This window comes from Schistocerca piceifrons, chromosome 3 (assembly GCF_021461385.2).
Source record: "Schistocerca piceifrons isolate TAMUIC-IGC-003096 chromosome 3, iqSchPice1.1, whole genome shotgun sequence".
Taxonomy (NCBI): Eukaryota; Metazoa; Arthropoda; class Insecta; order Orthoptera; family Acrididae; genus Schistocerca; species Schistocerca piceifrons.
Window position 1 is genome coordinate 217,000,629 of NC_060140.1, and position 25,623 is coordinate 217,026,251.

The 25,623-nt window shown below is 39.9% G+C and overlaps 1 protein-coding gene across 1 annotated transcript in view; it reads left to right on the plus strand.

Annotated features, from left to right (window-relative positions):
• The window catches only part of LOC124787768 (dynein beta chain, ciliary-like), an 834,683-nt gene that overhangs the window by 459,298 nt on the left and 349,762 nt on the right, over nt 1–25,623 (plus strand). The window contains exons 40-42 of the mRNA XM_047254657.1: nt 920–1,075; nt 10,439–10,649; nt 18,470–18,597. Coding sequence (XP_047110613.1) covers nt 920–1,075; nt 10,439–10,649; nt 18,470–18,597 — 495 coding nt within the window. The remainder of the gene's footprint in view (nt 1–919; nt 1,076–10,438; nt 10,650–18,469; nt 18,598–25,623) is intronic.

Genomic DNA, 25,623 nt, shown 5'->3' on the forward strand with positions numbered 1-25,623 from the left:
CACCAGTAATGTTATTGAATGCAGTATGGAGGGTCATGGGGTCAGGACACTGCTCTCCCAGCAGTTATTGGCTTTCTTGACCTTGGAGCTTCTCAGTTGGCATTGTAAGGCTTAGTGCAGCACCTTCCACTCTTCCCACCAAGGAAAAATCCCTGGCAGTACAGGGAAGCAAATCCAGTTCCTGTGCACAGCAGCCAGACAAGCTGACTATTGAGATACAGAGGCAGACAACCATCAGATAAACCATGTGTTAATAATAAATTAACGTAAAATCAGTGCTAAAATTAACAAATTGGACCAAAGTCTAACGCCCAGCAATATTGCAAATACAGGCTGTGAAAGCATGCATTCTATGTATAACTTAATTAACTTTATTGTTTATGTTAAATTAATGCCTTTTATGTCAACTGAAACCAGTTTACACATACAAAAATCCCATAATGAGCGTTTGTAACATTCTGAGATATTTTATCCAGTCACAAGACTCCGATGCTGATTAGTAAATATTCATTGGCTTATGAAAAACCCCATAATAAAGCAACTGTAAATAATATGTATATGAACGTAAGCTAAATGAAGTAGATTAATAGTTTTTTTCTCAACCTAAGTTCTTCCAGGGTAGTAATTTTCCAAAATTTCTTCATACTTTCTTTCAAAAATCAGAAGTACTAAATTACATTTCACATAAAAATTGAGATAAACGTCTGAAAAGTGGATGTAGCATTGAAAAGAAAAGAAAATAAATTTAAATTTGTGATCAAAATTTTTTCCTCAAAATTTGATTTGTTTGGTAGCTGAATGAAAAATTATCTAACTTATTAGACTTGTTTCTTATGTATAATGTTATTCAATTGGATCTCTAGGATCACAAGATGCTTACGGCTAGAAGCAGTAAATGGAGTTTTATATTTTATTGTAGGTGGTAACTGATGATGTGCCAGTGTTCATGGGTCTCATTGGTGATCTGTTTCCTGCTTTGGATGTACCTCGAAAGAGAGATGTTGATTTTGAACGTAGTGTCAAACAGGCTGCAGCAGATCTTCTTTTACAGCCAGAAGATGGTTTCATTTTAAAGGTAGAGATAAATATAATTATTATTGCATGTTTTGAATCACATCTCTTTGAGATAGATATGTGTGATGTGAGTAACAGAATATGATCCTAGAAAATTATGCCTGCAAATTTCTTTTATTACTTATTTACAAGCAAAATAGATTTTACAATGATTAAAAACATTCTCATTGTCAGGTCTTTTGGCCTGTTCTCCCTCAGTTAAAAACATTTCTTCTGTGAATAAATGTCATTAATGTAGGTTTATAATATGGCTTTTTTTTAAAACTTTCAAAAGTTTCTATCTTTCTCTTTGGGCATCAATTAGTAATTGACTCAACTTTCCAGAACCTCTGTAGGCAACTTGGCACACATCTCACAGTGCCCTCTTAAGCAGGTACTTATGAAGAACCTCCATCCTTCATAGCCTGTCATTTCTTTTGTGGGAAGTGTGGACATTTGTATGAAATAGGATCTGGTTTGTAGGTGGGAAACTCCAGTACCTTTAAGCTGGTACTTAACCAAATACTCACTCAGACTCTAGGCTCTAGACTGTACTGAGTAATGTCATTCTGAAAAAAAAATCCGAATTTTTATCTTTGAGTATTTTCTGAGTAATTTCTGGTATGCAATTCTCAATCTGTGAATTCACCCTGATTGTTACTGCACACATAACTTCTAATATTCTTTTCTTCACATAACATGTTCCTTACACAGATGAGCATGTATGTCTTCATCTTCAAGCAGTCTGCCTCTGTTATGAACTTCACTCACCATATAATCATGAGAGAGGCAGGTTTCATCAAAAGATGCTTTTGTCATAGTGTCTTGTTACTGTATACTAACTGCATAATAATAATGTTACTTCGGAATTTAAATGTTGGCTATCAATTCATTGTTATTTATTTTACGAGCGTTAGGCTGTGGTCCAAGGCATATTCCTCTGCCATTTTGTCTTCGGATCCTGGAGACATTATCAGAGGCTGCAACAATTTATAAAGCAGTTATAATTTCAAACTAGCTCAGTAAGCAAAACTGTTTGTATTTATACACTCAACGATCAGTACGTGATGTCAGTAGACTGTTGTCAAAGATCACAGAATTGCACTGACGTCTGTTATGGAATTTATATAGTACTAATGGGCCCACGAGTTTGCTAATTTCCATCCTTCTTCTTTCTGGTCAAGTTATTTTTATGTTGTCAAATTTCTATAACCCCTCTGTACATTCTATCATAGTAATTATGATAAAACCTTTGTATCAGAGAAGCAAATTTGGTGGTTCCGTGGTCTCAGTGAATGATCTGCTTCTGTCCATTTATCTGTGTTGCCCAGAAAATTTCTCTTTTGCTTGTTAAGGCAGGTGTTAATGCTTCTTTTGTACAGAGAGACCATACATATTCAAAAGCACAAAAACAACTTTAAGAGAAAAGAATAGAGACTGAAATTAGACAAGCTGTGGGTCTTAGTAACAAATAAAGCTCCTCAACTTGCACAACTTGTCAGCATGACTCTACAACCTTTGGTGACACTCTGATGATATCACAAACTGTCTGTTGCGTTGCATGGATACAGATAACCAGTTCAGCTTGGTGAGCTTCTTAGGCATTGTAACTGCTTTGTAAGTTTTGTATCCTCTGATGATATCTCCAGTACTGGAAGACAAACATTAGGCAGGTAAACATGTCTTGGATCATGGCCTAATACCAATAAAACAAATATCACCAAAAACACAGACCATGAAAGCCTGCATCTTTGTTAATCATTTCCTGTAACTTATATACCATCTGGTATGAAATAAATTTTCCTTTTCTTTAGAATTTACATTTAAATTCTTATCTTTTTTATATGTTCCCTGTCCTAACGAGTGAATTGTCAGATGCCCAGAAAGCTTGCGGATTGACAGAGTTTCTAAATTAATCTGTCTCTTTGTACCGTTCCAATGGTTATGTTGTCGATGAGTAGTAGATGCTTCCTGTCGTGTGTGTGTGTGTGTGTGTGTGTGTGTGTGTGTGTGTGTGTGTACTCTCTTGTAATGAAGGAACATGTTTATATATTTGTCGTATATCATTTATTTGTATATTTATATATGTATGACTTGTTTTTACGTATGAACCATTGTGTATTGTAGTAACCACATTTATATGAAACTGAAGTGGCATTTGAAGATTAGTTCTGGGAGAAGAATTCAAATCTGGATGTCCAACTTTTCATCGTATGATTTGGATATCCAATCAGTGTGTCCAAAACCTTTAGGATCAAAATTAGATGAGATAAAGAACACATTGAAAATGACAATTTAAGCTCATTGCTACAGTCTCAAATATCCGTGTTGTCTGTTATACGAGACAGGCAGCTGATCCCATAGCGGTTTCATTGCTGTTCCACACATACTCATGTAACTGTAATCTTCAAAGTGTGTGATATGATACTGTCTCATAAATTTCTATTATTTGAACAGTTTTGAACAGTTCTTTTCATGTGAGAACAGTTTGGATACTCCCTGTTGTATTAAAACTGTCTGCTGTATCAGAAATTGAATCCCGAACCTTGTCTTTTATAGGCAGTACTCTTACTGTCCGAGTCCCTTATGTACAACATGTGACCTGTCCACAAAGCTTCAATTCTGCCATTATCCCTCTTCTAACAGGCTTGCTTAACAGAATCTCTTCTGGCTTTCAGAACACAATTTAGGCTACGAGAACAGTTGATATCTTACATAGAAAGCTCATACATTAAGAGCATTGCCCGTAAAAGGCAAATTTCTCGATTCAACTCCTCAGTCGGCAGACTATTTTAATCCACCTGGATGTTTTACATATCTGTTCATCTGCTAACTCCTACTTAAGTGATATTATTCTGAGTTAACTGTTTACATGTTGACTGATGGGAGTATACTGACGGACACTTCAGGGCCTGATGGCTGATAATGCACGTCTGCCGGTGGCCAAAAACTCCACTCTGTTTAGTACAGCCTATCTTTGGATGGTGTTTTTGTATTGGAACCACAGTTACATGTGGTCTGTTGATGAAACACATACTTTAGAGAAAAGTGGTGTGTAAATGCAATTTTGGGCTGGGGACATATTAACAGTTTAACCTTGATCACAGTATTGGCATCTTGCAGATCTATTTGCTGTAGATTTCTTGCAGTACTGTGCAATAATTTGTATTTCTCGATTGAACTGGTGCTGCTATACAAGAAATCAGGTGCAATATCCATTAAACATTCTCTGGCAGCCAGAAATGATTACAACAATCTCATGGTCCAATATCAGGAAATACAAAAACCCACTGCCTGACAGTTACACAATAAAAATATAACAGAAACAAAAAAGTGCAAATAAGATGCCGGAAGTGTTACATGAAGATTTCTAAACTCATGGAAGGTTTGAAGTTTTTAAACATGTGAGGAACGTAGTAACACCTCTGCCAACCACATTATTCACAAACACACTGATTTCCATGTACTTGCATCCACATTTCTGCTTGCATACTCAATAAACTGTATATTGTGTGCATGATTGTTTCTTCTCTTTTCGTTCATAGCGTTGAGGGACTAGATAATTAACTTTATTGGAACATAAAAGATAAACCGTAACTCATACTACTCCATTAAATAATACATTCAGCAACATTATAAAACATATAACTGCATAGGCTTCTGTGGCCAGAGTCAGTTGACATAAAAGTTTTCTGGATATGGTGCCGTGTCATAATGTATAAAACAACTGCTGCTGGAGAAAAACCAACGTTTCAGCAACAGTTGCAGTGGCCTTCTTCTGGGTCTAGTGGTACATTTTAGCTGTACATGGTCCCTTATATTTTTTGTTGTTACTGTTCACTGCGCAAGCCATTACATCATTATTTTTGAAGATAGTTCATTTCATTGGTCACTTAAGGAAGAAGGAGAGGGGACTTTATCATAATAGATTACTGCAGAGAAGGGAGAACATAATCTCTGCTGTCTATTGGCTCCTGTGTTATGTGCTATGATTGGAGGTCAGCATCGAATGAGAAGTTGGCTGCTGTTTACCAAATGCTGGACATCGTCCACACGGTGACAGTTACTTGCCAGTAGTGCTCGAGCCTTGTGTTGACAGTGTGGTCTGTTGGGCTCTGATTGCTGGTAGCCAAGACGAAGTATACAGGACAGACGTCGAAGTATGCAGTACAACGGAGATCACACTGGGGCACAGAGTATATCGCAAGCCAACACATACAGACAGGTATCTGCACACCAAGTCCTACCACCACCCAGCGCAGAAGAACTCAGTCATCTGTTCTTTGGCAATCCATGCACAGCACCTAAGCGATGCCCAAAACATAACATATGAACTTAAAAGGCGATGCACAACGTTTCCACCCAATGCTACAGCCATAAGTTGATCCACACAGCCTAGTCGACGAAACCAAGTAAGAAAGATAAGCAAGAAATAGAGAAACTGCAGCCAACAGTGCGCTTACCTTATGTGGAAAATGTTACTGACTGAATAGGCAAACACCTTCTTCGGGGTGGGATGCAGCCTGTCTTTCATAGTGGTCACAGGATCCAGGATGTGCTAGGCTCCACCAAGGACAAGCTGGATGCATTAAACACTGCAGGTGTGTACAAGGTGGAATGTGAATGTGGAGAGGCATACATTGGCGAGACTGGCAGGCCAATAGCAATGCGCATTCGGGAACACGAGCGCTATATGCATCTAAGGCAACACAACAAATCTGCAGTGGCAGAACATCAGCAAGACTGCGGAAAAGAAATAAAATTCAGCGAAGCCTGTGTGTGTTGGCCAAGCAGGCAGTTATGACGAAACGCAAAATTGAGAGGCCATCGATATACTTAAATATCCTAATAACATGAATAGAGAGGATGGACTCAGGCTTGCCCCTTCTTGGCTGCCAGCAATCAGAGCCCAATTGACCGCACTGTCAACACGAGGCATGAGCACTACCGGCGAGTAACTGCTGCCGCATGGCCGACATGCAGCATTTGGTAAACAGCAGTCAACTTCTCATTTGACAGTGACGACCAGTCAGGGCACATAACACAAGAGCCAATAGACAGCAGAGGTTACGTTCTCTCTCCTCCGCAATAAAGCATTCAGTCTTCAGGCCATGAGTAGCCTACCGGGACCATCCGGCCGCCGTGTCATCCTCAGTGGAGGATGCAGGTAGGAGGGGTATGGGGTCAGCACATTGCTCTCCCAGTCGTTATGATGATATTCTTGACCGAAGCCGCTACTATGTGGTTGAGTAGCTCCTCAATTGGCATCACGAGGCTGAGTGCACCCCGAAAAATGGCAACAGCACATGGCAGCCCGGATGGTCACCCATCCGAGTGCCGACCACACCCGACAGCGCTTAACTTCGGTAATCTCACGGGAACCGGTCCTCTGCAATAACTTATTAAAATAAAGTTCCCTCTTCTTCTTCCTTAAGTGACCAATGAAACAAACTGTCTTTTATGACATAATGGCTTGCACATTGAACAGTAACAACAAAATATAAGGAACACTGCATAGCTAGAATGCACCAGTAGACCCAGAGAAGGCTGTTGCAACTGTGGCCGAAACATTGGTTTTTCTCCAGTTGCAGTAGTTTTATACATTATGACGTGGTACCCTACCCAGAAAACTTTTATGTAGAATAAAACATATATACATAAATAGAGAGAAGACGTAAGTCAGTGACTGCACCAAAGATAATCTTCAAAAATAATTATCATTTGTGTGTAGCATTACACTGCACTTCACCACTCCCCCCTTAGTGTCAACAATATTTTCTGTCGAATGGGAAATGCCATCTGGATGAGGTAACAATGGGTCATGCATAGGCTGCTGACAGTACATTAGAGATTGACTTTTACGTCTATTGTGGCTGACCTGTAATGAATGGTGGAGCAGCTGGAGTATTTGTCAAGTCCGTGTCACAGTGTGCTGTTGCCAGATTTACGTATGCAGCTTTTGTCTGAAATCTGATGGAGTAATGCAGTCATTTGACACATTTGCAAAGAAGTCGCCAGACAGTCATATCAGCTGGCCATAAACAAGTTCCACAGTCATGGCTTTCAGGCCTCCTCTCTGTGACACATTGAGACCCAGGCAACATCTCTGTCCACCACTGTGAGTCATGACATCGAAGTGACACTTTCAGTTGGCAGTGATGCTCTTCAACTAAAGCATTCACTGCACATTGTTAAGCTGTAGTCCTGTTCTGCTTCATACGCAGTAGGATGCCAAATATGGCTCAAATTGTTTACCGTGCTCTGTTGTAATTCCTAGAGGCACACAGAAATGGCTGATCCATCCCCAGAAGAACACAAACACAACAGTTTCTATGGTAATGTTGGTGATTGGGAATGCTTCAGAGCAGCGTGTAAAATGATCGATGGCTGTAAAGCAGTAGGTGTATCCTTCTGATAATGGGAGAGGTCCGGGTGGACGATAATTATTTTTAATGATTATCTTTGATGTGTTAGCCAAATATTCCTCAGAATGTCATTACTCACTGCACTGTTCACTAATGTATGCAGTCATCATGTAGCTGCAATGGAGTGTGATCGACTAGCTCTTCAGTGTGGAGTAGTTTTTCCAACTTCTTCACCTCAAGACTGCGAGAGCAAGGCAATCAGGGTGTTCTTGATGATTAAATAATGACCAGTGCTCAGTGGTGATGCCAGAATGTCTTGTACTTCTGTGACCATATTTTCATTGAGTGCAGCAACTACATAACTGTACTTCATGTCGTCTGTAGTTACATGCGTTAGCACAGACTCTGTAGTTGCATAAACCACAGCATGGATTCTGTTGCCAAAATGGCTATGGGTTTACTGTCATGTGATTAATTAGTGGACTGTTAAACATGTCTGTAGTTGGTGGCAGGTCTGACATCGTGGAGTTAGGGTGAACAGGGGCACAGAAGATCGGTGACATGGTTGCAGATGTTCGTACTTAGTGTGACTTGACGGGATACCAAGTGTTAGTGACTGTCAAATTTCACATTAGTGACTATCAGAAACCATGTCAGAGTCATCAAATGTTGTGGGGCTAGGCAATTAACTTAACTGCAACATAAAAACTAAACTGCAACTTATGCAACTCCATTAAATGGCACATTCAACAACAGAATAAAACATATATAAAAACAGAGAGAAAAATAAGTCAGTGACTGCCCTAAAGATATCACTTGCGAGTAGCATTACACTGCAAATAACATTGCAGTTCAATAGTTTACATACTATTAACAATTAGTTTTTGTTTCCAATTCTCATTGTGAAATAAATATCCTGCATTAGTCAATGTCTTCAAGGTACACTGAATTCACATGTTACAGTAAGATGTGATTTATCTGCAGGCATCCAGATTTTGACCATAAAGGACATCTATAAATCAGGATGGAGTGAAATAACTTTATTTTATGTGGTTTACAAATCTTTTTGTTCACATGAACCACATTGGCCTTGTCAGTACTGGCAGTGTGTGGCTGAATCAAATGTGAGGCTCTGCCATATTCAGTGATGGCCTCATGGCAGTCAATGTGTTAACTAAGATATTAACATGGAAAACCATTTGCTGACAAAAAAATAAAACATCTGTTTCATGGCAGACATATTACAGACCTATGACTTTTTTTTATTTAAAAAGAAAAAGCAGTTCCTTACAGATCAATAAGTAACCAATTCTTGTTGTCACATAAGGTAATAATTTCTTTGTAGGTATTCTCCTCAGCCATATGATGATGATCCCATATCTGAATCCTCTAGGGGACAGGTGTCAATAACCATATGTTACTAATGCCTCTCAGTCGCCTTCAAGTATTCAGACAGTCATTTAAATCAGTTTTGGGTCTCTCTAGCAGACATATTGTCACATTTGTCATGAAAAAGAAAACAGTGGACATCATTTAACAATACCTCTAAGGAAATAACCTACAGTCTTATAACTATAAGTTGAAATACATAAAATAGACTAATGTTCTCATCAAAGCTCACATTTTCTCTTTTTCAACATAAGAAAGTCATTATTTATGACGAAACTGAGATAGGCTTTTCTAAGGTCCAGATTTAAACATCTAAGGAAGTAGCTCATCCCACAATCAGCATTGATCAGTGGTTCTCTCATGTGTGTTTGGGAAGAAATTCAAATACCTTTCATTACGCCATCCTCATTCAAATATGTCAAACTTGTCACTAAAGAGAAATTAAATGTAGCACTAGTGAATTTGAGATGCGTCAGTGATTGAGAATTGCATCCATGAAAATTAGAAAAAGCTGTGGAAACCCTCATAGATGACAGCAGTAAATCTCAAATGCCTTTAAATACCAACTGCACAAGTTGTATGGACATGTAGAAGGTGATATTCATGCAACACGGATCCATTTTAATTTGTTTCGTTGTAGATGGTTGTCCAGCTGTAATACGTGGCTGCATATTGATAATATTGGGCAAAATTTCATGTGTTTGTGGTATGTGAATACCCCATTATACCTCTGAAACTCCTTTTTAACATGCCTACAAATATTTTCACCTCTGAAAAATCTAGTTTTTGTGCCTTATGTGTTTCCCATGTCAGTGCCCCCAATTGTTGTTTCAATAGGACAAAACAATGTGAGTTTGTTTGCATTTTCTCATTAGGAAGCTACTTACTGATTACAATTTTCGGGCAATAGTGCAGAGAAGTTATATTGAATATTTGATGAATCTCTTCAAATCTTCTAATTTTTTTATCACCTATGACACCTTATTCAGGGAACGGGATTGTGGAGTGTTACAATAGTTTCATGCTAATGTGTAGAATAGTATGGATTCTCAGTACTAACTGTCAGGGGGTCCAACTCCCTGTGCAGCAAATAAGACACACATAAAATAATTAAAGATCTTATCTCTAGCTTTTGTCTTCATTGACAGAAGGGAGGGTGGGGAGGTATGGGCAGTTCACCCAGAAATCAGATGAAGAGAAACCCACTCCATCTAAGGGTAAAAGGAGGCACAGATCTTGTCCTACTGAGACGAGACTGATCACTTTTAATCTGGGTTTTGAGTGATCTTCCACTACTTGTTGCCATCCCCAATTTCGCCTAACAATATCCTCTTTTCTGCCTTGGAGAATGAATTTAGTGCCAGAAATCCAGGAGTAATGTTTTCATTTACTTCATGGGTGTCTATCAGATATACTGGAAGTTGTGACACCAGCTTATAGCTAAATATTGGGTAGCCCATCTGTCTGTGAATGTAGTGTATTTCTGAACAGAATCTGCCTTTTTTATATATAATATAGAATGTTTGAAATGAAAACCCACATTCTTATTACTGTGATAACTAAGTCTAAAAGGTTTACATTTTATATGTGAGACACATAAAGCTCTGTAATCAAACCAATTATCTCCACAGGTGGTACAGCTTGAGGAGCTGCTAGAAGTACGCCACTCAGTGTTTGTTGTGGGAAATGCTGGGACGGGAAAGACACAGGTGTGGAAAACACTTCTACGAACATATGTGAATATGAAACGCAAGCCAGTATTCAATGACCTTAATCCAAAAGCTGTTACAAACGATGAACTCTTTGGAATTATAAATCCAAATACTCGTGAATGGAAAGATGGTAAGTCAGAGAATTATTTATTCATAAGTTGTAGAATAATAGCTTTGTTCAGTTCACTGGACCCAATATTTCAGATACCTCATCTCATTATTAATTCCTCTAACAGAAACTACCGAAGTAAAATCTACTTTTAAGGTTTTTAGCACATAATGTGTTAGGCTAGTCTCATATTATAATCAAATTAGAAGAAACGTGTCACTGTTATTCATTAACTCAGCAAGTGAGAGAGTGCCACAGTCAAATATTATGAATCTTAAGGATTTGATCCAAGAGGGCTCCTCTTGGATGCCCCCTTCTCCCATCTGTATCATTTTCTCTACATCTTCTAATATTTTACACTGTGGTTCAGAGTCCACATTAAACTTTGGGACCCCTTGTAGTAAGTCATTTGAAAAGTAGGAGCAAGGCAAGGACATACTACATCCAATAGGACCATGCCTATTAAATCACCATGGTGTTCAAACCAGCCTTTGGGTTGAAGACAGCTTTATCTTCCTTTTTATCCACAATTAGGCAATAGGTACCAACAGAGCAGTCATTTCTAACAATTGCCTGTAATATTATGCTTTTGGTTAGTTGTTCTAGTTTTAGGGGGTAGCAAGTCAGAAAGTTAGTTCTAATTCAATCTGTTTTTAGACGCTTTACATATTACATTTTTATTATTTACTTTTAATTGTTGAAAGACAAACTTGCAGAAATACACACTTAACGTAATGGTGCCAGTGTAATTCATGCGTAATGACCCAGACAAAAGTTATGTAAGATGTAGTCTTTTAATTTGAGACTCATTTATTATGATTACTTCACAGCCCCATGAGAATGAAAGCCTTATTGTCAATAATTTTCAGAAGTGGTGAACATAGCTGGTAAAAAACTGAAAACAGAATCAGCTGAGCGAAGTTTTACAGCGACTCATATTCCTAAACTTTTAACGTATTTTAATCAGTGTATTTGTCAGACTTAAGAAACAGATAAAACTTGGGAAAAATAATGATGAAAAGGTTCACAGGCAGACACTGGAGGCAAGAAGGTATTACTCTGTACAAAGTATTAGGGAATGCAAAAGATCTAAGATGAGTAACAAAGTATAACAACTAGTATCCAGCCTCCAGTGTATCAATGATGAGCTTCACAGAGTCAATACATCAAATATGAGAACTGTAGCTGCAAGTGAAAACTATTGAAGAGAGCTAAGGAACAACAAAAGAAAAAAAAGCTAGTGGACAGTAAGAAACAAGTACCTATCAAGGAGCATTTATTTTGGCAGGTAGGTTCAAAGTCATGAATCAAGTGCCAATCTAATCCATTTAGTGGACAGTAAGAAACAAGTACCTATCAAGGAGCATTTATTTTGGCAGGTAGGTTCAAAGTCATGAATCAAGTGCAAATCTAATCCATTTATGTTCCACACATATTAAGCAACCAGATATAGGGTTTTGTTATTGGAGACAGTTTTTCTGTAGGCATTCATGGTTTCAAACCTCACTTGAATGACCAACCTACCATACACAGCCCAAAAGTACCACAATATTCATTGTAGCTGCTTGCAAGAATTTGTAACCCAAGTGAGAATTATATGTCAGATTATCCATGTGGTGTCTGATCCACAAGTTTTACACAACACTTAGTGCTGACATGAGTACACTTGATCTATAATGATTGTATGCAGCATCTTTTTGTCAAAGATTTTCTAAAATGTAAAAGCAAGGACAAGGATATTTGTTTTGCTGTGTTCAGGTCATTAGGACCTGCCCCTCTAATGCCAGTGTTTCAGGTCTGCATAAATGAAAAGTAATGTTCAGTATGTAATTGGCCTTGGCTTCCTCCTGACCTTCACACATGCTAGCTTCTTGTCCCTTTATTTCCTTCAATTTTTTCTGTTCATTTTCCTGTTTAATTATGTTGATGAATTTTTTGTTTCCATGATAATGCGTATAATTCACTCTCTCTCAGTTTCCTCCTTACCTCATTTTTTGCCCTATTGTTATCTTGTTTCATTCTGTACCTTTTTCATTTCTGCCAAATTTTAGTTCATGCTAACGACCTACCAGTCAGTTATTCTAGTCTAATGTTACTTGCAGCTCCCTTTTGGTATCTTTTAACTTTCTTGGGTTATGATTTTGGATTGATTTTTATTTTTCTTTGTCATTTTCTCTTACTTCATGTGCTTTCCCATATTTATTGTCTGCATTATTTTCCTCTGAAGGAAGTGCATAAAATATTCCAGAAACTGAAATGTAATATCTAGCATTAACCAGTCAAATATTAACAATACCATTGAATGTAGAAGGCTCAAACAAGTCTCATGACAGCCATATCATGTAACATTCGGAAGGACGACGGTTCAATCCCGAGTCCGGCCATCCTGATTTAGGTTTTCCGTGATTTCCCTAAATCGCTCCAGGCAAATGCTGGGATGGTTCCTTTGAAAGGGCACAGCCGACTTCCTTCCTCTTCCTTTCTTAATCCGATGAGACCGATGACCTCGCTGTCTGGTCTCCTCCCCCAAGACAACGCAACCCATATCATGTAAAACCATAAAAAAGCAGTGCAAATGTTGGCAGGCTCCTCTCCAAAAGATATTCACTGTTATATATATGATATTAATCTAAAGTACTATTAGAAGACTGCTGAAATATCTGTCTAGGACCGAAGCCTAGCAGTTCTAGTCCCATTCCAACCTTTATATCTGCAACCTGTAAAGACGTTTGGTGTGACCAACATAACTATACATGTATGTGGGCTCTCATTTGCTCTTTTACATGTGATAGCAGTCATTTCAAATTTATTTATTTATTTATTGCTAGAATACAAATTTCACATTGGAAGTTCATTTAGGAAGCCAAACTTACCTGGGAACTTTTTCCCATCCTTTTCTATATTTATTCATGTTTTCCTACCAATTTTCCCTTTCTGGCATCATGGAAAAACATGTAATTTATCAAAAATTGTTTTCTTATGTTTATCTCTGTTGTCTTTAAAATGGTTGACATCATGCACGAAAGTCTAGAATAACTTCCTTTGACATTTATTTAAATTCTGAAATTGTCATCATACGCTGTCTAACAAAAAATGTACAGTGTGGAGGAGAAAAGAAAATGAATTGCCATAGGTTGAGAGGATATGTGAGGTTATTTCAGTGATCATGAAATTGACTAAAATGTACTAAGAACTTCACTGTATGAGCACACTTAACAGCATGAGGTTGCACTCCTTTAATCCTGAGGCAAGCTGGTCCACAACTGTTGTAATTAGTTCTTGGTATCCTGCTTACTGGCCCTGGGACAGAGTTGAAGTCTGAACTGGCCTCACACATGTTCTGTAGGGACAATTCTGGAGATCTTGGCAGCCACTGGGTTACCTTAACACCATGTGAACAGTTCACAGAGACACACACCTTGTGTGGACTAGCACTTTTCTTTTGAAAACACATGAGTATTCATGATGTTTGTGAAATACTGCTATGCTGTCAGTGTTCCCTGAGTCACTATCATCCATGACGTATAGTCAAACCCAAGGTCTGTGCATACCTTGACACCAGGAGTAGCACCAAAGTGTCTCTTCAGAAAATTGGAAGAAACAGATCTTATTATGAGGTCACCACCATACTCACAGCGATGGTTATATGGGGTAGTGCAAACAAAGGTTCTTCACTGAAACACAGTGTGGTGCCATTCATCAGCAGTCCACTCCTTATGGTATTGGCACCACTCCAGTGGCAACCATTTGTGTTGTGGTATAAACAGTAGCCTCCACATAGGACAGTCATTCCCTAGTCCAGATGATGCCAGTTTCTGACCACAGGTGCAGGATGATACAAAATATTGTAGGAAGTCCATTACTCATTCTTCGTTGGGAGGTACAGATGTGAACGGTTTATTATATGCTTGGTACACACCATGGTGATCCGTGATCCTCCCTTGTGGTTATCAGAAGTGGCCCACGGGAAACTAGATGACAAATATTCTGGCCCTCACTTTCCCAGTCAGCCCAACATCGGGTGACTGTCACATCTGAATGGTGCATGAATCTGGATATTGCACAATTGGAAAGCCAGCCAAATGGAGACACACAGTGAGACCCCTTTCAAACTCTGTGAGGTGCTAATGATGATGTCTCACATGAGTACACATCCGCATGTCCTTCACAGTGATCACTCAACATCTGATGCTGTTCCTGCCAACTATATATCCTACAAGGCCTGTTGACAACATTAAACATGAACAACAGCAGAACTCTGATTGCTGTTCTACCTGCCACATGAAATTCAACTTAAGTTATTTACGTACCCACCAATGGTATGTACATGTACAAAGTTACATTGACATACAATCATGTCTTCTGGGTGCTTCGCTTTTTGTGTCAGGTAGTGTGTATGCAAGGCTTAGCTAGATAATGATATGCTCCATAGGTGGCGCACATATGATGGTTAGGACTTCTAATGCTGAAATTGGCTCATAATATAATTAATTCTTATTGTGTTGTACCCAAGCTACAATTGACAATGAATTAACAAGTTAATTATATTGGATATGTATTGATCTCCACTTCCATCAACTTTAATATTTTTTGCTGTAGTATATCAGAAAAACTATTACTTTATTTTTCTTTGATCAACTTTGCCATTCTCTGAAGAACAAATAACTTCATAGGTTTTCTTCTTGTATGTGTAAAAACTTTATAGCATTTAAACAACTTTATTCTGTTTTCTTTTCATTTAATCATGTGCATCTGCCTCTAGTGTGTGAGTGTGTGTGTCATTTCATTCTGTACAAATTACTTTATGCAAAGTGAACTGGCGATTCTTGCTGACTACACAGAACCGCAGTTGTCTTTCCAAGTCCCATCAAAACAGCAACTGAGAAGTTCTTTCCGTTCTGTTTATCCTGATTTCTTTCTTTTTATAACTTCAAACAATGGAAAATCCAGGATGGAATGCAACAATATGAGAGAATTAAAGTTGCTACTCACCATATAGCAGAGAAGCTGAGTCGCGATAGGCAGAATAAAAAGATTCACACAATCATAACTTTCGACCATTAAGGCCTTTGTCAGCAGTGGACACACATACACACATGTACAAACACACTCATGCTCATGCAAGTGCAACTTGCACACAAGTTTGCAGTCTCAGAGAGCTGAAACTACACTGCGAGCAGCAGCACCAGTGCGTGGTGGGAGTGGCGACTGGGTGGGGGTAAGGAGGAGGCTGGGTGGGGAGGGGGAGGGATAGCATGGTGGGAGTGGCGGACAGTGAAGTGTTGCAGTTTGGACGGAGGGTGGGAAAGAAGATGCGGAGGGGGGGAAGGGGGTGAGTAGTGGAAAGGGGAGAAATAAAAATAAAAATAAATTAAAAGACTGGGTGTGGCGGTGAAATGACGGCTGTGTAGTGCTGGAATGGGAACAGGGAGAGGGCTGGATGGGTGAGGACAGTGACTAATGAAAGTTGACGCCAGGAGGGTTACGGAAACATAGGGTGTATTACAGGCAAAGTTCCCACATGCGCAATTCAGAAAAGCTGGCATTCGTGGGAAGGATCCATATGGCACAGGCTGTGAAGCAGTCATTGAGAAGAGGGGTATCATATTTGGCAGCGTGTTCAGCTACAGGGTGGTCCACTTGTTTTTTGGTCACAGTTTGTTTAGCGGCCATTCATGTGGACAGACAGCTTGTTGGTTGTCATGCCCACATAGAATGCAGTGGTTGCAGCTTAGCTTGTAAATCACATTACTGGTTTCACAGGTGGCCCTGCCTTTGATGGGATAGGTGATGTTAGTGACCGGACTGGAGTAGGTGGTGGTAGGAGGATGTATGGGACAGGTCTTACATCTAGGTCTATTACAGGGGTATGAGCCATGAGGTAAGGGATTGGGAGCAGGGTTTGTGTAAGGATGGACGAGTATATTGTGTAGGTTCAATGGACGGCAGAAAACCATGGTAGAAAGGGGTGGGAAGGATAGTGGGTGGGACATTTCTCATTTCAGGGCATGACGAGAGGTAATTGAAACCCTTTCGGAGAATTAATTCAGTTGCTCTAGTCCCAGATGGTTCTGAGTTACGAGGGGAATGATCCTCTGTGGCCAGACTATGGGACTTTAGGAGGTGGTGGGAGACTGGAAAGATAAGGCACGGGAGATTTGTTTTTGTACAAGGAGGGGAGGATAATTACAGTCGGTGAAGGCTTCAGTGAGACCCTCAGTATATGTAGAGGGGGACTGCTCGTCACTGCAGATGTGAAGACCACGGGTCACTAGACTATATGGAAGGGACTTCTTGCTATGGAATGGGTGGCAGCTGTTGAAGTGGAGGTATTGCTGGTGGTTAGTAGGTTTGATATGGACAGAGGTACTGATGTAGCCATCTCTGAGGTGGAGGTCAACATCTAGGAAGGTGGCTTGTTGGGCCGAGTAGGACCAGGTGAAACAAAGGGGGGAGAAGTTGTTGAGGTTCTGGAGGAATGTGAATAAGGTGTCCTCACCTTCAATCCACATAGCAAAGATGTCATCAAAGAATGTGAACCAGGTGAGGGGTTTAGGATTCTGGGTTTTTAGGAAGGATTGCTCTAGATGGCCCATAAATAGGTTAGCTTAGGATGGTGCCATGTGGGTGCCCATAGCCATGCCACGGGTTTGTTTGTAGGTAATGCCTTCAAATGAGATGTAATTGTGGGTGAGGATATAGTTGGTCATGGAGACTAGGAAGGGGGTTGTTGGTTTGGAATCCATAGGGCGTCTGGAAAGGTAGTGTTCGATGGCAGTAATGCCATGGGCATTGGGAATGTTAGTGTACAGGGAGATGGCATCAATAGTGACGAGCAGGGCACCGTGTGGTAAGGGGAAAGGAACTTTGAAGAGTCGGTCGAGGAAATGGTTGGTATCTTTTATATAGGAGGATGGGTTCCAGGTAATAGATTGAAGGTGTTGGTCTATGGGAGCAGAGATAGACTCCGGGGAGAGGTTCTGGGATGGGCCTAAGGATTTGAGTAGTGACTGGAGATCTTGCTGGATTGCGGGAATGGAATCACTTGGCATGGTTTGTAGTTGGAACGTATGAACGGCCACTGACAAACTGTGGCCAAAAAAAAGTGGACCACCCTGTAGCTGAACACACTGCCAAACATGATACTCCTCATCTCAATGACTGCTTCACAGCCTGTGCCATATGGATCCTTCCCACCAACACCAGCTTTTCTGAATTGCGGAGGTGGGAACTTTCTCTGCAATACATTCTATGTTCCCGTAACCCTCCTGGCCTCAACCTTGATTAGTCACTTTCCTCACCCCTCCCTTTTCCCATTCCAGCACTACACAACTGTCATTTCACCGCCACACCCAGTCTTTTAATTTATTTTTATTTTTATTTCTCTCCTTTCCGCTACTTACACCCTCCCCCTCCGCACCTTCTCTCCTACCCTCCGTCTAAACTGCAACACTTCACTGTCCACCACTCCCACCACACTATCCCTCCCCCACCCGCCCCAGCCTCCTCCTTATCCCCACCCAGTCGCCACTCTCATCATGCAATGGTGCTGCTGTTGACAGTGTAGTTTCAGCTTTTTATAACTTCTATTGAATGAAATGTTTTTACTTGATTTTGCTTTTGATTTTTAGATGTAAAAGAGTTAATAAGTTTTACTTAGTCAAACACAATATTTTTAATCATTTTATTCATTTATTTTATTTTTCTGTTAGTAACGTTGTAGTAGAATGTTTTCATTAGGACTTATAAAGGAATCTTTGATTCTGAAAATAGGCATTCTTGTATTCTATTTTGACATGCGGCTCATCATAAAACTCTAATATACATCCACTGTGTTGCAGGTTTGTTTTCTGTTATAATGAGGGATCAAGCAAACTTAGGTGGCGACAACCCTAAATGGATTATACTGGATGGTGACATCGACCCAATGTGGATTGAATCACTCAACACTGTTATGGATGATAACAAGGTATGTAAAAAATGACAATAGATTAGGATGATCTTGTGCAACAGTGGGAACATCACATAAAGAACACTTATGATGAGAAGAAGTGCTTTAGACATCCAATACATTCAGCATCTTAATAATATTAATATAAAATTCTCAGTAAGAGCACAGCAGTTTTCTCCCTAGATGTGTATATTGAAGATGTGTTGCAAATATTTCCCAGGAAGTGATTTTAATGTTGCAAGAAAAAGCGTGTCAATGGGATAAAATTGTGAACAACTTTAAATTGTGGTTCAAACTGATAAAAGTAAAAACAATTCTTATCTAATAAAATAAGATGCTGAATCTTCTTGGATCTGCCAAAGAGTTTCTCTGTTAATTATATAAATCTGTTAAGTTAGTGTATGTGGGCTACATAGACATTTTTTTACTCGTGAGTATCTATGAAGAAACAAACATGTAGAGCACAGAAAATTTTTGACATGTGATCATTTTGTATTGTAGTTGGAAGAAGGGGATGTAAACATTGAGCAAGTGCCAGAGCAGCTACAACAATATTATTGTCACATCAAAGATCATGAATACTCATAGAGTATTGTTGCTATGCCCACTTTATTACATAGATGGAAGTCATAATCTATACCCTCAAGTAGCTCTGCTCAGGGTAGAGACATTTCACTTTGTGTTTTGATCGTGCTGCATATATTTACTTTATAGATTGTGCACAATTTATATTTGTTAGAACTCACTCTTGAATTTTGGATGTGTACTGGAATTTACCATTTGCTTATATGGTTTATGGATTTGGCAATCCTTCCTGGTTACTCTTCAGTCCCCAACATTTCAAGCTTGTGACAACTGGCTCTGTGAATGACTAGAAAGTGGGCACTGCTTGATCACACTTAATCTTGTTACTAGAGTCCATGTAGGATGTGGTGGCTGATGCACAGTAACCAGTTTTGGTTCAGTGTGCTTCGCGAGTTCATTCATTTGTTCGGAAGGGGAGGCCAACATTTTTTGCCAGCTGTTGGCAGGTCAGTGATGCGCTGCAGGGACAGAATTGAGGCATACACCCTGAAAATTTTCACAAATGATTTTACAGATACTATACAGTAAAAATAATTCATTTTTGCATTATTTATAGCCTTATATGTCATTTGTTGATGATGTGCCCATCTTTTCATTAATTGTCATAGTTATTGCATAACGTGCTGCTGCATTTGAAATTTAGCTAACATATTGGAGTTTTCTTTAGACTTGGGTGGCGATCACTACATATCTAGTTTCAGGAAAATTGACCCGATGTAGCACATTCATTTGCTATCATACCTGCCAGCAATAAAACCCGAATGAAATATACACAACATTCCACATATTTCATAAATGATTTGAGATATCAAAATTAGATTATGCCAAACGATAGCATGCAAAGAAGAGACTGTTTTTCCATATGGTTATTATGCAAAACTTAATTACCTACTGTGTTATTCAACTGACTACAGACTTTTTGATGAAAGAATGTAATTTTTAAAGACCGTTGATAGCTAGTAAAATGAGGAATTGTTTAGGTTTTGGAACAACATAAGTGAAACATTACATGTATATTTTCTATCAAGGACGTGCTTTTTCATAAGCTATTGACCTTACTTCTCCTCAGTTCCTCACTTAATAAACTTAATAAACCACTGTTTCAGAACTCTCTTGCAATAGTGTCTGTACAACATGCTAGGGAGGTAACATTGTGAAAACACTGCTGTGTTTTGCGGAAAGAAGTAAATTTTAGCATGACAACAATGAAATGTGGGTTGCACTCAAAATTTTCCACTCCTGTTGCTTCTCTGAAAGTTACAAATGGTTAACAAGCCAGGCAAGAGTAAGTCGTTGCTTTTGTTGTATTTTTAACTGAATTTCTTTTAGGTGTTACCCAAAGTAGAGGTGACAGTAGATCTATTTGAATGTTCATCGTGCAAGTGTGAGCATCGTGTGGCTGCACTTAATATTTACAAAAAATAAAAATATGAGCACAGTCTTCAGTTCAAAATGGCACCTGCCCTCCAGTGCTTGGCATTTCCCCTCCAGCGACTGCCCCTGACCTGTACCACTACTGCTCCCCATGAATGCCCCACCGATTACACATCTACTTGCCATGTTATTCTGCACACACTCTAAATATACCAGGGAGGCTAGGAAGGTACCAGTGAGGTTAACACTGACCATAAGAGCTCAGATTTTCAATCTCTGTATTCCTAGCAGTCATTAGATTATCTAACCAGCTTCAGAAAATGAAGCAGTTTTGGCCAGCACAACCACTGTCACTGTCACTGTCATCAGCTTCAGTCCAGTCACATATCTTCACCATGTGGGTCAAGATGTTGAAACCAAGCTCCAGTGAGGTGTCCTTTTGTTGTGCACTCTGCCCACAATTCTTCAGTTGTCCCATAAGTTGTCACCATTGAAAGTCACAGAGGGCAGCAGTTAAGTCATCAGTCTCACACCCAGAGAATGGTGTTTCAAATCTGTGCCTCACCATCATGATTTAGATTTTTCATAGTTTCCTTTAGTCGCAACAAATGATGGGATTGTTCCTGTGAAAAGAAAGCAGTTCATTTCCTTCCCCATCCATTCCAAATCCAAGCATATGGTATGTCAAAAATGATCTCATCATTGATGGGACATTACACCCTAAGATTCCTTTACTCATTGAGAGACTCTACTGACCTGTCATTTGAGGAACTAAAACATTTCTTTTATGTCCACTACTTTGTTTAAAAGAAAGGGATTAGGGGGACTATGTAGTGTTGGGGTTTTTGAAATTTCATCAGCACCAAAGTCTACTGTATTTATCATATACACCTTGGACTGCTGGTCTTTGAAAGTGCCGATTCAGTTTTGATAACACAATATCGAAGAAATCAGATCCCAACTCACTGTGGTAGGGTTTAAAAATTAGCTTCTTTCCAGATGAGCAGGTCCCATGTTATTCATTAAAACTTTTATATATTCCTCAGTGGAGTAAGTGCTATATGTCATACATCTGTTTCAGAATCTCAAAAACTGCAAACCTGAACATGCTTGTTCTCCCATTGACAGCTCAAGCCAAAGAACAGCAGCTGTGTCTTCCACAGAACTGTACTCCTCCCTGTCTCTATCATCATTTCCTTTCATTGCGCAGAACTTCACTTCCGTGAGTCGAAACTGATAATGCCCATGGATGATAAACTTTTCTTTTCAGAAACATCAGCTTAAAGTCGTATTTAATACTCAATTGCTCTGTCTTTGAGGAGCATGTGTTAAGCTGAGATGACAAGGGAATTTCACTGTTACTTTCTAACATTATTGTTTCTGCTCACAGCCTCTGGCCATACATCTATAATGTGTTGATTTCAACAGAATAAGTTCACACAAACTGGAGCCACATAGAGTGCCACTACATGTGTTTTGTTTGATCTGAATGTTTGTACTCATCTTGCATATTTTCAAGTTGATACTAGTGCATAAATCACATAATTGTGATACCTATCAGTGTTTGGATTCTCCAGCATTCTCACAGACCTCACAAATGTTAGTAGGATACAAAAATTACCAAATCCTAATAATAGGAGCCTTCACAGTTGATATCACCTGCCAAGAATTGTATTATTAGTAAGAAATTACCTCAATATATGAAGAACATGTTGACTACACATCTTAACAGCATTACATTCTCCTACACAGAAACACCGAGTGAGTGGCACAGTGGTTAGCACACTGAACTCACATTCGGGACGACAGTTCCAATCCACATCTGGCCATCCAGATTTGTTTTATGTGATTTTCCTAAATCACTCAAGGCAAATGCCAGAATAGTTCCTTTGAAAGAGCATGGCCAATTTCCTTCCCCATCCTTGAAACATTTCAAGTTTGTGCTCCATCTCTAATGTTGTCAATACCAGTGGGATGTTAAATCCTTATCTTCCTTCCATCCTTACAGATACAGTAAATTTGTTTTTGGATTCTATGTTATTCCAATTACTGGACATGTCTAAACAGTTTGCCACCACATTCATGTACCTGTGCATCTTCCTATCCTGCTGTCAATGATATTGTGAGCTGCCATGAAGTCAACTTCATCGGTGATGGATTTCCACATGGGAGGTGCCATGTGAGATGTACTTTTAGCCTATGCGAAGGGTGGATAACACTGACAGACAATAGGCGTTTTGCATCTCTTTCAAGGCTCACTGTACTGAGCCAGAAGTCACCAGATATGCAGCAATGCTACACGATGTCTCCAAGATCCTGACTGTCATTATAGCCAAGGCTGATTGCAGTGGGTAGTGACCCAGCTGCTCATCATAGAGTTGGTACTTGAATTTTACCCTATCACCACCAGCTCCCATTGCCTCCAACAGAGTTACAGCCACTACCACATATGCTGCTGGTCTAAACTCCATTCACTATGTATAAACCAAGACTTCTCTGTCATTACCAATTCCAGTTACAGTTCCTGCAATTCCTCCACAGGAAACAGCCAGAACAGTTGTGGAAGCACTGGCTTGATACTTCAGCTCAGTCAGCTGGCAACTACTGCTGCCAGGGCAGCTACATGGAGGAAAAAACATAGATTTAGGATCAGAGAGGCTTTACCAAACAGCAAGCAGATATATGAACTCTGGTCACACCTGTCATGTTACCGCATATCAGAGAAATTGCCTATAACTGTATGTAATACCCTCAATGGCAGTCACTCTTCACTTCGTGTTTTCCATTAGCTGCAGCTACTTATTCAATCGATTTTGCACTGTTTACTCTCCCCAGGAGACTTCAGCTAGAAGTACGCGGGTGGTGACCACGGGGACCCGAGCTGAGTCTGACATTGCTTCCACTTACTTGTGTCAGACCCCTACTTCTCCTTCCCTATCGGCCTCCCTTGGCCAACTCTTGCCTTTTTGACCTCAACAGTATTAGGTTTTGAGACCCGAGGGCGTCTTTACAATTTTCTTAATCCTACTTATAACCCAACTCCTGAGGGGAGCCCACCCCTTAAGAAAAGCCAAAAGTCCTGTAAGCTGTGAGGGTAACACCGCAGGTTGGACGAGAGGCCAGCACCCTCTCTTCATAAAAAAAATTAAACATGCTTTCAAGACTACAAGTAAGCCTCGGAACATTACTGACAAAAATAGATGACGTCAACGGCAAAGGAACGGTGTACGATTTGGAACGTGGAATGTAAGGAGTCTGTACAAGACAGGAGCTGCAATCAGTGTGGTCAAGGAAATTCAGAGGTACAAACTAGACCTAGTTGCACTGCAAGAAATCCGGTGGGACGATGCTGGGAGCTTTGATGTTGAAAACTTTACAATTCTGTGTGGAGCCTGTGAACGAAGTCATCTGTTAGGCATTGGTTTCTGCGTTAGTAAGACGTTGGCTACTAATGTTTCAGAATTCGTTTCGGTCAACCCAAGAATATCTGTTCTAACAATGGACGTAAAGCATATTAAGACGACTTTTGTGAACTGTCATGCTCCTACAGAGGAGAGCGAATGTGAAGTGAAAGACGAGTTCTATGCACAGCTAGAGGCAGTGATGGACGCTATACCAAATGGACACCTGAAGATCCTCCTTGGTGATATGAATGCCAATGTTGGGAAAGAACAAATATTCCAAGACACAACAGGAAGGCACAGTTTACACAACCTAAGCAATGACAATGGGGTTAGGTTCATCAACTTCACTACATCATTAGTGTTGTTCATCTCCAGCACAAACTTCCAGCGGAAAAACATACATAAAGGAACCTGGGTGTCACCAGATGGGAGAACTGTAAATCAAATAGAACATGTTGCCATTGATCTCAGAGCCAAGAGATGGGTGTTAGACGTTAAGACAGCGTGAGGTGCCAAAAGTGGGAGTGATCATTTCCCGGTCAGAGGCCGTTTAAACATACAGTGTAAAGGAAGAACGGGGCCTAGATTAAAAAGAGTGGAAAGGTACCATGTGGAGAAACTGAAAGATGAGGCAATGAGGACCGGATACCAGTTGCAACTAAGTAACCTCTTTGAATCACTCAGTGAAATGGACGCGAATCAGGACCTTGAACTAATGTGGGGAAACATCCAGAGCTCAGTTAGGGATACAGCAAAGGAAACACTCATGGGAAACCCAGTGGGCAAGATCTGGTTTGGAAAGGAATGTGCAGATGTGCTGGAAAGGAGAAAGGAAGCCAGGAACAAGTGGCTAAAGGGGACAAATCTGGCACAGGCCAAAGCACAATTTGAGGAAGTCCGAAAGACTACGCAAGCAATTCTGAGAAGAGCAAAGAGGAAATACATAAAGAATATCATCACTGAAGCATAAACAGACTTCAGAGGATGAAAGAATAGGGACATGTTTCTGAAGGTGAAGTATCTCTGCAAAGGTCACCAGGCCAAGCAGAAATTTGTCAAAGATTCCCGTTATAAGATCCTGACGAATGATAGGGACATAGCTGAGAGATGGAAAGAATACTTTCGACAGCTGCTAAATTGTGATGAACCTGAACTGCAGTTTGATTTCCAGTACCCAATTACAGCCAATGCAGACAAACCCCACCTACCCAGGATGAGATAAAAACCAGAATCAGACACCTTAAACAGAATAAGAGTCCAGGCGAAGATGGAATACAGGCTGAAATGATCCTGGCAGGAGGAGAGAAACTTGCAGAAAAAATACACTGACTGATACAGGCAATATGGACCAAAGAAGAACTACCAGCAGAATGGAAAACAGCTCTGATTTGTCCAATACATAAGAAGGGCGACAAACTGACAACTATCGAGGAATCGCCCTGCTTAACGTCTGCTGTAAGTACCTGTCCAATTGCCTCATACATAGAATTCAGCCGGTGGCAGAATCAGTGATTGGGGAGTACCAGGGAGGTTTGCGGCCAGGACGGTCAACAGTAGATCACATCTTCAGTCTCCGGCAGCTCACTGAGAAACTGGGTGAATATGGTAAAGATTTGCATATTTTATTCGTTGATTTTAAGAAGGCCTATGATTGCACACATCGCAAGAGCCTGCTCAACTG